The sequence below is a fragment of the Gavialis gangeticus genome, unplaced genomic scaffold, assembly GCF_001723915.1.
Source record: "Gavialis gangeticus isolate Ggan-Ray unplaced genomic scaffold, GavGan_comp1, whole genome shotgun sequence".
NCBI classification, from domain to species: Eukaryota; Metazoa; Chordata; order Crocodylia; family Gavialidae; genus Gavialis; species Gavialis gangeticus.
Genome location: NW_017729004.1, coordinates 20,382,631 through 20,394,262, shown reverse-complemented (window position 1 = coordinate 20,394,262; position 11,632 = coordinate 20,382,631). Strand labels below are relative to the sequence as shown.

The 11,632-nt window shown below is 41.5% G+C and overlaps 1 protein-coding gene across 1 annotated transcript in view; it reads right to left on the bottom strand.

Moving 5' to 3' along the window:
- Positions 1-1,028: 1,028 nt before the first annotated feature.
- UBE3C (ubiquitin protein ligase E3C) overlaps positions 1,029-11,632 on the bottom strand; it is a 129,750-nt gene continuing 119,146 nt past the window's right edge. Inside the window, exons 20-23 of the mRNA XM_019508157.1 lie at positions 10,152-10,340; positions 9,987-10,053; positions 8,343-8,473; positions 1,029-3,017 (exon numbers count right to left, since the gene is read on the bottom strand). Of these exons, the coding sequence (XP_019363702.1) occupies positions 2,847-3,017; positions 8,343-8,473; positions 9,987-10,053; positions 10,152-10,340 (558 nt within the window). The 3' untranslated portion in view covers positions 1,029-2,846. The remainder of the gene's footprint in view (positions 3,018-8,342; positions 8,474-9,986; positions 10,054-10,151; positions 10,341-11,632) is intronic.

Sequence of the window (11,632 nt, the reverse complement as noted above, 5' to 3'; positions counted from 1 at the left end):
GAAAGGAGCAAGAGACAAAATTTACTTCCATTTCAGTGAGTTTTAACTATGAAGGACATTTGTCCAGCATTACTAAACTGGAGCAAAGAAATGGTTTGAGACAAGTTGCTACCTGTCTTAAAGGGTTCCTTTTGTCATTATTTAATCTCAGCTCAAACTAATTAACTTATTAACTTGAAAAAATCTCAGAAATTCTGTCTGTGCTCAAAGTGCTATAATTTGAGGAAGGCTATACTGCATTTCTTTTACAGGAAGTGGCTGAATCCATGTGGAAAAACTCAACTTATACATAACTACACAACTGCTCTTGGTTTTTTACCTCCATTATTATGGTACTTTAAACCAACTGCAAAACTGGCCTGAGAACCTGAATAAGCAGGGATGAAATCCTGGCCCCCTCATGCCCATGCCAAATAACATAACTAAGAACCATCTAAAACTCCTACAAGTCTTCAACGTGTCAGGATTTTACACTTTATGGGTAGAAAAATATAGGAAATACTGGGCACATCTCCATGCAACGTTAAATGAGCAGTAGACTAATTCTACTATCCATTCGCGTGTCATGGCAAAAGACGTTCTAATGCACTAATGTACAATATAATTACTCTACTTACTGTGTATTACCATCACTAAAGAGGCATGCACTGGCACTATTGTGCATTGAGCTAGTACCTCTTATAACAGGTATTAAACTTAATGCACAGTAAGTACAGCACATTAATGCACGTGAATGTTCCCATCTCCTTGCCTGAGCCCACAGTGACTGAGAATTAAATACTGAATTTATTAAAGAAACTGAATATTCCTTAGTGGACTAAAAGGTTCTGGTCACTTTTCTTGCATTTTAAGTAATTTCTGTATGTATTTGAACACACATATGTATGAAGTATATTGTTTTCTAGCCTACCCTTGGCTCTCTTCCATTAGTATTCCCAGCAGCTTCTAAGGGGTGTGCATTGGGTCTCCTTATCCAACAGAAGTACACATTACCAACCATTGTTACATGGCATGACTCCAACACAGTCTTGGAAATGTGAATATTTAATAGAAAAATGTAATTTGCATTTTACAACATACAAACATGACACTATCAATGGAGCAAATGAATTCAATTGAAAAATAATTTCAAAATAAAGCATTGGGTTATAAAATAAATAATGCTGTCTAAAAGAAATGTGCATGTTTTGCTTTTAAGAGGCAATCACACTATAACTGCTCTTGTTTCCATCTTCTGAATAAGGTCCATAATTTATATAGAAAAATATACAAAAAACCCAACTTTTTGATAAAGAATATGCTGAGTACGTAACATTTAACATAAATAAAAAGCCTAAAGCAAAACCAAAAAGAAAACTAATTATTTTATTTCTGTACATCAAGACTACAAATAGTATTTTAACACTTCATCTTTTACCCAAATTAAGAAATTATACATTTTATACTGATACTAGTAAACATTTTAAAATCACAGAATTTCCCCCATTTAAAAGGATATTGCTAGTTACTGCTTATTAAACATGAAATCCAGGAATAGCAAAATAATTTTAGCAATAGAGATGAGCAAGACTCTGATGGTAATTTTTTTTTCTTTAAAGATCAGAAGGGATACACTTGTTTATGTTTCTTATGGCTTGAATTAGCATTATTTTTAGCTGAATGCAAATTATATGTGAACACAAATCTTGACCCAGTAATGTGCCTATTATTACAGAACTAAATCCCTCCATCTGAAACCAGTTTTTCCCCTGGCAATCAAGTTATGATAAGCAGCATGTTCCCATCTACTTGCCTGAGCAAAACTGCTAAGACCAGATGGATGTGAAAGCTGCTTATTGACAAAAATAATGAATCAGACTATATTTTATGGAACATGGCATTTAGAATGGAAATAAATGATGAGCAGAAGGAATGTGAACACCGCAGGCTTCAGATATAAAAGATAAAGCCTGATACTTTGGTTCAAATAATTTTAATAGTTGTTACAAGTATATTTTTTCCAAAGTCATGACTATTGTATGTATTGGGTATGTCATAGGAGTCTGATACATAAAAAAAGAGGTCTGTACAGGCACTAAGGGGAGACAGAAACAGAACAGAGAAAGCATGGACAGTCGCATCTGTTTATGACAGTGTCCAACTGATCATGACGTAGCAAAAGGTAGAACTTAAAAATAAGCATGCGAAACCCATTTCTGGAAGATATTCCAGAGAGCCCAAATAAAAGCCTATAAATGTTTTATCTCAGTGCCTACCCTCTTAAGCGAAGGTAGTATTAAACAATTCTAATCCATCTTAATAGCAACAACTAATGTTTGTAAACAGTTCTACCACATGAGAAAAGATGTGGGGTCATCAGTAACAAGCAATCTCAACCTCTGAATTCCGGGACATTTGCACACATCTTTTTCCCTCTAAAACTTATTACAGGATGTTAGCTCTGTTTTATCCCAACGTGCTGCATTGTACACAAGTTTATTGCCAGCTTGTGGGTTTATTTATATTTGAACAGCACAAAGCCAAAGCTTCATCTTTGGTTAATTTCACAGAGATGTCACTGTTCTTTAAATGTGCTCTTTCTTGGCATAAACACACAAAACAGCCACACTGCACACAGCATTCATTATTTTGAATCATAAAGCAGTGTCAATGTAAGGTTAATTAATGACAGCTAACAAACAAACTGTGTGTTTAAAAATGAAACCCATTTGGGGGCAACTGGTAAGAAATGAATGCTGCAGAAACCTAGATGGAGTTGTCTTTAATCTGCTTGGGTACGGGTGCTGCTTTTGAAGTAGGCACTGGTTAGGTCCTCTGCAGAGCATCTGATTACACCTCAGTTCGACTCAGCTTAGCTCAAATCCAGCAGCACATTCAATGGCATATAGAAGCTTGCTCCGCATAAGGTTTTCATCATAAAACTCCGGAAGCTTCAGCAAGTTCATGCAGGTACTGGCTGTGGGAAGCCTGTCCAGATCAGATCCTCCATTGTGAATGCAAAATGCAGGATATAATTCCTGGAAAATAGTAACAGGAAAGAAAAAGAAAAAGATCTATGTACACACAAGCTAAAACAGGTACTACTATAATCAGCCTAAAACTTTTAGGAAAAAAGTAACTGCCATTAAAATCTGTATCAGCGACATTTTGAAAAGACATATTCTTTCCTTGGTTACCTCAAAAGACCCTCTCCCTCCAACGTTTGTATAGAAGAAGAACATTCATGGTCATTAAACCACAGAAAGTAAGGCTGGTTCACCTACTCTTAAGGAAAAAAAGATACTCCAATTGTTCACAGAGCATGTTTTGCAAAATATTGTCTTGTATAGAAACGGTGAAGTATGAAATAGAAAAATGCAGCAGCATGCAGGAAGTAGTACTTATTTACTTCCAGTAACATACTGATTTGCAGTAATTGTAGACTAATATTAATCAGAGGATCTCCTTACAAAAGCTCCCACAGGTCTGCAGACCAGTCATTTTCCTGTCATTATTGAATTAAACAATCTTGTTGTTGGGCACTGAAATTTCTGAGCACCCATAGTGCACTACTGAGCACTGGTGATACAGATAGCCCAGCAGGGGCTGTGCTCCTCTCTGCAATGTGCAGCGTTGGCCAGAGCCAGGTACCAATGCCCCAAGCGCCTTTGCTGCTGCACCATGGGGGGGGGGTCCACACACCCCTCCACCCTCCCTCACACCCCACAAATGCCACACACCCACACCCTGCCCCCACAAGCCCCCACATAGATACAATCACCAACATACCCTTTGCCCCACTACATCCCACCATCCACCCCTACTCACACCCCCACCCACCACATACACCCACCATATACCCACACCCCAACCATCCACCCCCATACACCCTTACCTCATCACACCCTAAGAACATCATTATGCAATCACCCCTATATACAGTACAGAAAAACTAATCATGACAAAAATATTTTTTGTAATAAAATTAAAATATGTTATAGTAATTTTAGTATATGATTTGATTTTTTTTCTGGTTCCAAGATGGCAACCCCCTCCCCAAAGGAGTATTTCTGGGGGGTAAAGGGAAGGATGTCCAGTGGCAAAGGTCAGGGGTGGGACTTCAGGACCCAAGACGGTGACCAGGGGGTGGGGCACTTGTCAAGGGGCAGGGCTACCCATGTGGCCCTCAAAAGCTTACCAAACCTTAAGTGGCCCTCCATCTGAAAAAACTGCCCGACCCTGCTGTATCATCATCATCATTTGTTGGAGGTGGGCCCTGCCACTGAAATCTGGAGCATGGAGCCCCATTGAAGATGTCCGTCTGTGAGTCTATTGGATATAAACTTGTCAACTATTTGAGGTGCAAAATCTTTCTTTAAGGTTTTATGCATCTTTTTTTAGTCTTATGAAAATGATGTTTCTCTTCCCATGATAAGTAAGGATGCAAAGAATATTTGTTTGTTACACCTAAACCTCTGCTATCATTGGCAAGGAAACATTAATTTTATCAAATCCGTTCCTGAGCTAAAATAGATCATCTGGTTTCAAACACATGGGCTGGTGGTGGGGAAGGAATGGAAAAGCTACATGTCAACAAGAGTTTAAATTAAATTATTGTTTAAATGGAGGCCTTAAAATGTATTTCACAGCTGAAATGCTGCATTTTGTGTTCTTTTCAAAATGCTAATTCAATTTTCCCTACTTTAAGCTTTAAAAATGTAAAAAATGAAGTCCTCTATTGAAATGTCATGCCAAGGGCACCATTTGTTGCATAATTAAACACTGTACAACAGGAATCTGTAATAGCATGGAAGAGAGATGAATCATCAATTTATTATGCGACCTGATTAGAACTTAACAATTTTCAACCACGCTTTAATGATTTTCTTTTTGGTCTGTAACAATCACATTTATTAAACTTGTTAAACTTTAAGTAGCTTTAGTAAATGTTATTCTGAATCTGATCATCTGGCACTCAGGGTTTTCATAATTTTTAAAGAGTGTAGGAGAAGATGTTGCTCTTTGTATGCTACCAATTTTGAGATATTTCTTCCTCTTAAATGAATATCAACTAACTTTACTGAAGGTGAAGGTTCCACAATGCAGTCTGCACAAGGTTTTAGAGTGAATACTAAAAGTTGTGTTCTTAATAGTAACATTTAATATTTCTTTTTAAATGACCACAGAAAAAAGAATTACTGAAAACATTTTGCATTAATTTCCACACTCAATAGAGTGCAAGTTTTTTTTTATATATATAACAAACATTCACTTATTTGGCTGCTAATAATACTTAGTACTTCCAGTACATAACCACTTTTCATCTTCAAAGTACTATATACACATTAATCATAGGCTACTATGACCACCACTCATGACAGGACCCGATTACCTACTTCCTTTTCTGGTATCCATTTATAACTTGAGAGTTTCTCTGGGACTGCAGCAGCTCACACTAACCTATTCCTGGTTGGCTGCTGAGTCCCATCAGGCCAAGGGCATGCTCAGCTTGTGAGAACAATGGTGCTTTGCCTTCAGATGTGGGGCTACATCATTCAACCCAGGGGGGTTCCTACAGGTTCAGAAAAATAGCAGTGGCAGCATGAATCGCCATGGCTTCCAAAGCTGTAGCAATTTATGCTGTCACTGCTCCCCACTACCAAATTTCGAGACACATGGGCTGGATGACATGGCCCCATGTGCCAGATCATGCCAACATGTGGGGTTGCTGCATGGCTGAATCCAGTGCATGGGGCCAGTCTGGAGCACTGTTTCACACCCACAGACTAATCCTGCATGCTGACCCCACACTGGATCAGGCCCACCAATGGTATCTAGCCCATGGATCAGCCCCATGCCAGTCGTGGCCTGTGGAGCCAGAAAGTTGAGCACCACTGTGTTAGAGGAGCTATTACTCCCAGATTCAAGAGCCAGAAATGCCTGATACTGACTGCTGCTCACAAAGTAGAAACAATGCCCGTTTTGCATTTCTTCCCATTGCTATATGCTGTGTGACACATATTGCAAGTCCATCCTACAGTGTGTTATCTTCCCTCTTCAACACTTTGTTATCGTGCTTCACACTATGTAGCTATTTCACTTCCTAGTCTCCTCTGGTACAAAACAGCCATGCTACAGCTTGCACTGACTTTCACATTTGCCCATTCCACTTGCTTTCTAAAGTCTCTCCTTCAGGTCTACCTTGGATTTCAGATTCGCTTTCCACATCTTCTCTCAACATCTCAAAGATTGCTTTAATATATAATTTGCATTTTTAGCTGAACAATCCTTCCCTCTCCTCCCACTCCCCCCACTTTTAGAAAGACAAGCAGCAGTTGAGAGCATTTCTCTTCCTTTTCTTTCTTCCTTCCTTCTAGAAGACCCATGCCAATTGATGGATCTTCCTCCTTTGGTACATGGCCAATTTTAATTGCATCCTGTTCTATGCATCTTGGTCTCATACCTCGTGTTTCTAAGAGCTGTTCTTACGACCACCATTTGGAATGAATTTGTTATAAGGTACCATGGGTGTAGCGGGTGATTCACTAAATAGGTACGTTTCAAATGACTGACAACATAATACTTAGCATTTCTGTAGCGCTTGAAAGCTACAAGGTCAGGCTGCTTGCAGAGGCAGCTGGGAGGCTGCAAGCCCTGCTTTAAGCAGCCCGGGCTCCATGGCAGACAGTGACTGCCCAGAACCCAAGCTGGCTGCAGCCCAGAGGATATAAACAGCTGCGCCAGGCTCCAGAGCCCTGGTAGGGCTCCATGGCAATGGCTCCACATGCAAACCCCAGCCCCTCCCCTGCCATCCACCTGAGGGGCACGTGCAGCCATCGCCAACACAGAGCTGGTATTCCAGAGATCAGTAAAACTGTTTTCAGCCTGCTGGCCACTCACTACAGCTGCCCCAAGACCCTTCCCCACTGTGCGCCCAAAGGCGTGTGCGCATCTGCCTAGGTGGGACTAGAGCCCAGTGCAGCTGTTTGCAGCCTCCTGGATGCCTGCCATAGCCTGCATGGGCTCTGGGCAGTTGTAGTAGGTGGCTGGCAGGCTGCAAACAGCTGCACTGGGCTCCAGAGCCCCAGCAGCAAGTACACACATGCCTTGGGGCACAGGGCAACACAACCCCAGCGCACTCCCCACCATCCGCCCAGAGGCGCACATACAGCTACCACCAGCAATGAGGAATGGGCTCCTTGTGGCTCCCCGGGGTCTGCCCCTGACACACCAAGTTGAGGCATAGGTCAGGGTTAGGGTGTTTTCGATACTCAGGCCAAAATTCTTTACTGATCCCTGACCTAGATCATCAGGTGCCTATACAAGCTTATGTCTCTCTGAACCAGTTAGTCTCTAGAGAGCCACCCTGCCCTCCCTTCAGACTAACATGGCCAACAACTCTCTCCACCCTTCTAGAAGGACTTGAATGCCAAGCTCTTAGCCTACACTGCTCAACTGGTCACTGAGACTAGGCTAATTGGAAGTCCCCATATTTCCACCTGGCTACTACTCCTATTGCTCCAGCTGCAGCAGCAGCAGCCAGGGTCTCTGGGCTCCCCCTCCTTCCTCCAGCTTCTGCTTTCTGCCCCCACCACAGTGGGTAGGGCAAGCCAGCACAGCCCAGAGTGTAGCAGGGAGCCTGTAAGTAGAGTAGTGAGGTAAGGGTCAGTATGCCTGTACAGCTTGGTGCATCTCATCTCTCTGAACATCTCTGAACTTTGAAACTAAAATTTGCATAAGCCTCTCTCTCTAGTACTCACAAATGCCAGATACTTGCTTCATATTATAGTTCTGGTCTAATTAGCAATTTAAAAAGCTGCTTGTTAGCACAATATCTGGATGAAAAAGGCAGTAGCTATCTATAATCTTATAAACAGATGAACAATATGCAAAAGAAAAGATAAGAACTTTTAATGCAATTCAGGAAATACTGATATATCTTAAATTTTCTTCTGCCAGCTTTTAACGACATTAAAATGAAATTAGTCTGTTCCCTGAAACTGATGGCACTGCTGCTGTATGGATGTTAACAACAGAGAGGAGATCAAACGAAAGCAATGCTGCAAGCATCCTTCCGCAGAAAGAGCAAGCATTTAAAATTATGTGCCCTTCCTTCCTTCTGAAGTCCCAGAATCTAGCTACAAGGATTTTCCAGTAACAGTAAATGACTCTTTCATGATAAGACATTAAACTGCATTATACTCCCTGCAAAGACTTAAGTAATAACTGTGGTTATAAACAGACTCCTTCCCTGGGTTATAAAGGGTCATTCCTAAATACATGAATGCCTGCATGTAAAACCACCCCATTGCTCTTGTGTTCAAACTGAGCACCACTCAAAGCAAATTCAGTCAGGCCTGTACCTTAAATCCCAGCAGAGGGGGTCGAGAGCAGCTTGTTACAAACTTGAGCAATTTACGTTTTTCTTCATCAGTGAAGCTTTCCACCACTCTCCAAAATATTTTGATTACAGGATGGTCTGCCGAGTAGCCACCTAGTAGAAGATTGGCATTGTAAAAGAAAGAAAGAAACATTTTAATAGAAGTAGAAAGAAGTGTTTAATATCATGTGTTAGAGTCCTTCCTATCAGCTTTAACAGCTCAAAAAATGGAAAGCAATGTCTGTTGTTCCCATCTCTGGTAGGTGTCTTTTGACATAGTTATTTAACAGCTTTAGCTTTCCTGTCCCCAGTCCATACCTGTATTCCACATACTTTTCCCAATACTATTCCATGATGAACCTTATAAAAACATTAATAAAATTAACCTATCATTTTTGTTGATAGGTTCTTTCTTTTACCACTTCTTTTACTGCCCCACTAAGATTTGTGGCACCCAGCAAGTTCAGTTTTAGTTCATCAATGCTCTGGTGCTACACTGCTCCTAAGTGGCTGGTGCTGTTGCAGGGAATGTCTAGTTAAATGCCTGGTAATGAAAATGTTCCCAGGAGATGTTGCTGAAAATGGGCATTGACCTGTATCTGCAAATTTAATTCATGTGGTGTTTATGCACTTCTGCAGATCATTAATGTCAACGTCAGATAAAACCAAATCTAATATGAATCCCTGGAGTATTACACAGCCCTTAGCTTCCCTTGTTTGTCATTAACCACTGCTTCCCCTTCAACCAGTTAAACAAGAGTTATTGTTACATATATGTGTACCATTGTTTATGTACCTTATCTTAACGGTAATATACATTTCCTTTAAAGAAAGTGGGAAGAAAGTGGAAATGATAAAATTCCTGTTAACTGCTATGGCTAGGATTTTCAGTGGCAGGCTTTTATGGAATTAGGATGTGCATTCATACAATTAAAGAAAGTTTCTCAGTAAGAAGATGGCAAGATTAGCTGTATTTTGTATTACTGATGAAAGTGCACAGAACTGCTATGTTTTCTCACAGATACTATCTTTATAAAGCAAGAATATTTCACTGCACAAAACTTATTCCTGCAACTTGATGGGCAAGGACCTCTCATGGTGCAGAATACTGAAGAAAACATTTCTTTGTAAGTAAAATGGAGATTCAAAGTACTTTTCAGAAATTAAATTAATTTAGCAGCCTTCTGCTAATGCATCAAAACATCCTTTCTGAGATGGGCATAAGATCCAGCAATTCATTAATTACATTAAGACAAATTTCCTTAGGTCTTTTTATAACAGTAATTCCATAAGGAGGAGTTTTATTAAAAGGTAAGAGAGGAGGTGTAATAGGGATGGACAGCTATGTGAACAAAGGGAGAAAGTAACATGCACAAAACTGGTTTTCAAAGTATGCGTTTAAAGAGCCCAATTCTGTATCTATTTTTCAGAGCAGGGGTTGATGAAATGGTCTCTTCTCGACTCCTTTACACATAAATATTGATCTAGAGAGCTTTGCTACTGAGGTACACTATAGATCAATTTCTTACTCTAAAAGTAAGCTTTAGGCTAAATGAGGCAAGTTTTGCATTAATAGCTTTATTCTTGAATCAATTATAATCCATTTACCCACCTGCAAAATACCTACCTGAATAGTTTGTGAAGGACTTTAGGTCATCCAGACTAATGGGAACCTGGGCACCAGAAATCAAAACCTGTGGGTAGAGGATATAACATGGTTATATTTTAGATAGAAATGAACAATTGTTGCAATTTTGAAACTGTTCAGCAAATGATTTCCCAATGCTTTTACCTGTATTTCCTGCTGATCAAACATTCGAAGCCATTCAAGGTTAACAACATTGGCCAGTCCCTGTCGGAATGCTAGACAGTGCTGCCTAATCTGCTTGTTCAGTCTGTAGTCTGCTACAAGATGGATGTATGCTATTCTGTTAGCACTGGTTACAGGGATATCCTTTCCACCTGGTTTCAGCTCAACCACCTATAAATATAAGAACATCTTCCATCATCCTGGCAAAGTCTAGTTCTACAAGTTCTAACATAGCTGAAATTAACTGAAGCATACTGTTTTAACAGTTGTATCAGAGAGAACACTACAGATCTTCCCCACCTTGGCCTCCAGAGGCCCAAGCACGTCTGCGTGTATCCAATTCTGTACTTCTGTGCCCAGCTTTCACAGTAAATTAACTGGGCCGAGAGACGACAGACTCCACTTCTAGGATAGGAATACATGTAAAATACTAACTTGAGAACTGCAAATCAGACGGAGTGTTGGCTGCGTCTTGACCCTGTTTAAGTCAGTGGGAATTCAGTAGAGCCAGATTTCACTCTGGATATTCTTCTTTGGCATGGGGAGTAACATCCTAAGTGTGGAGGTTATGAATCTCAAAGAGTTTATTCTCCAGGAGAATTACAGAATCTCACTTTGGCTAGGTTCTTAACCTTGTGGTGCGGAGAACACTGATGCTAGCGGATTCTCCAGCATGACATTACTATAAGGAAAGCCCAAATACTGCTCATCAAAAATGAAAATAATTTACAGGAGTGCAAGCTATCCACACTTCCTACTGAAGCAAATGGGCCTTACGTATGCTTTGTAGAGGTGCACTGATACATCAGTCCATGTTGTATCAGCGCCAATAAAAAGAAAATTGACATTATTGGCAATTGGCTTTTTTGGCTGATGCGGCTGATAATGTCGCTAATAAGTGCCACATGCATGTGCAGCCACAGCATGCACACAACCAGCCCAGAAGCTTGGAGAGCAGCATCCAGCTGGTAAGTCTCTTGAGGGGGGCAAGAGAAGAGAAGGGGGTGCAGGGCAGATCGAGGCCTCTGCAACGAGGGAAGGGAGTGGGGATGGGGCGGAGCAGCAAGCAGTTTGTCTGGGCGAGTGCTGGGGGGGCGGGGGGGACAGCTCCCACCACTGCACGCACCCATGGGAGAGCCATGGGGGGGCATGTGCCTCCTAGATCTGTGCGCGGAGCAAGAGCAGCCTACCACTGCGAGCTGAGGCTGGGGGCAGTGCTGGACTCTTCCCAGAGGGGGAGCTGGACGATGGCTGTGCTGGGACAGGGGGCTATCACCCTGTAGCCCACTGCCCCAGCACCAGCAGCACTGCCCAACCTGAGTGCACCTCCAGCCCAGTCTCCCAACTGGGAAGTGCCTGGCACCACCCCTGGACTCAGCCTGCAGTGGCAGCCCACCCTTGCCCCACAAATAGATCTGGGAGGTATGTGTCCCCATGGCTCCCCTGGGGGCCATGCCCCACAC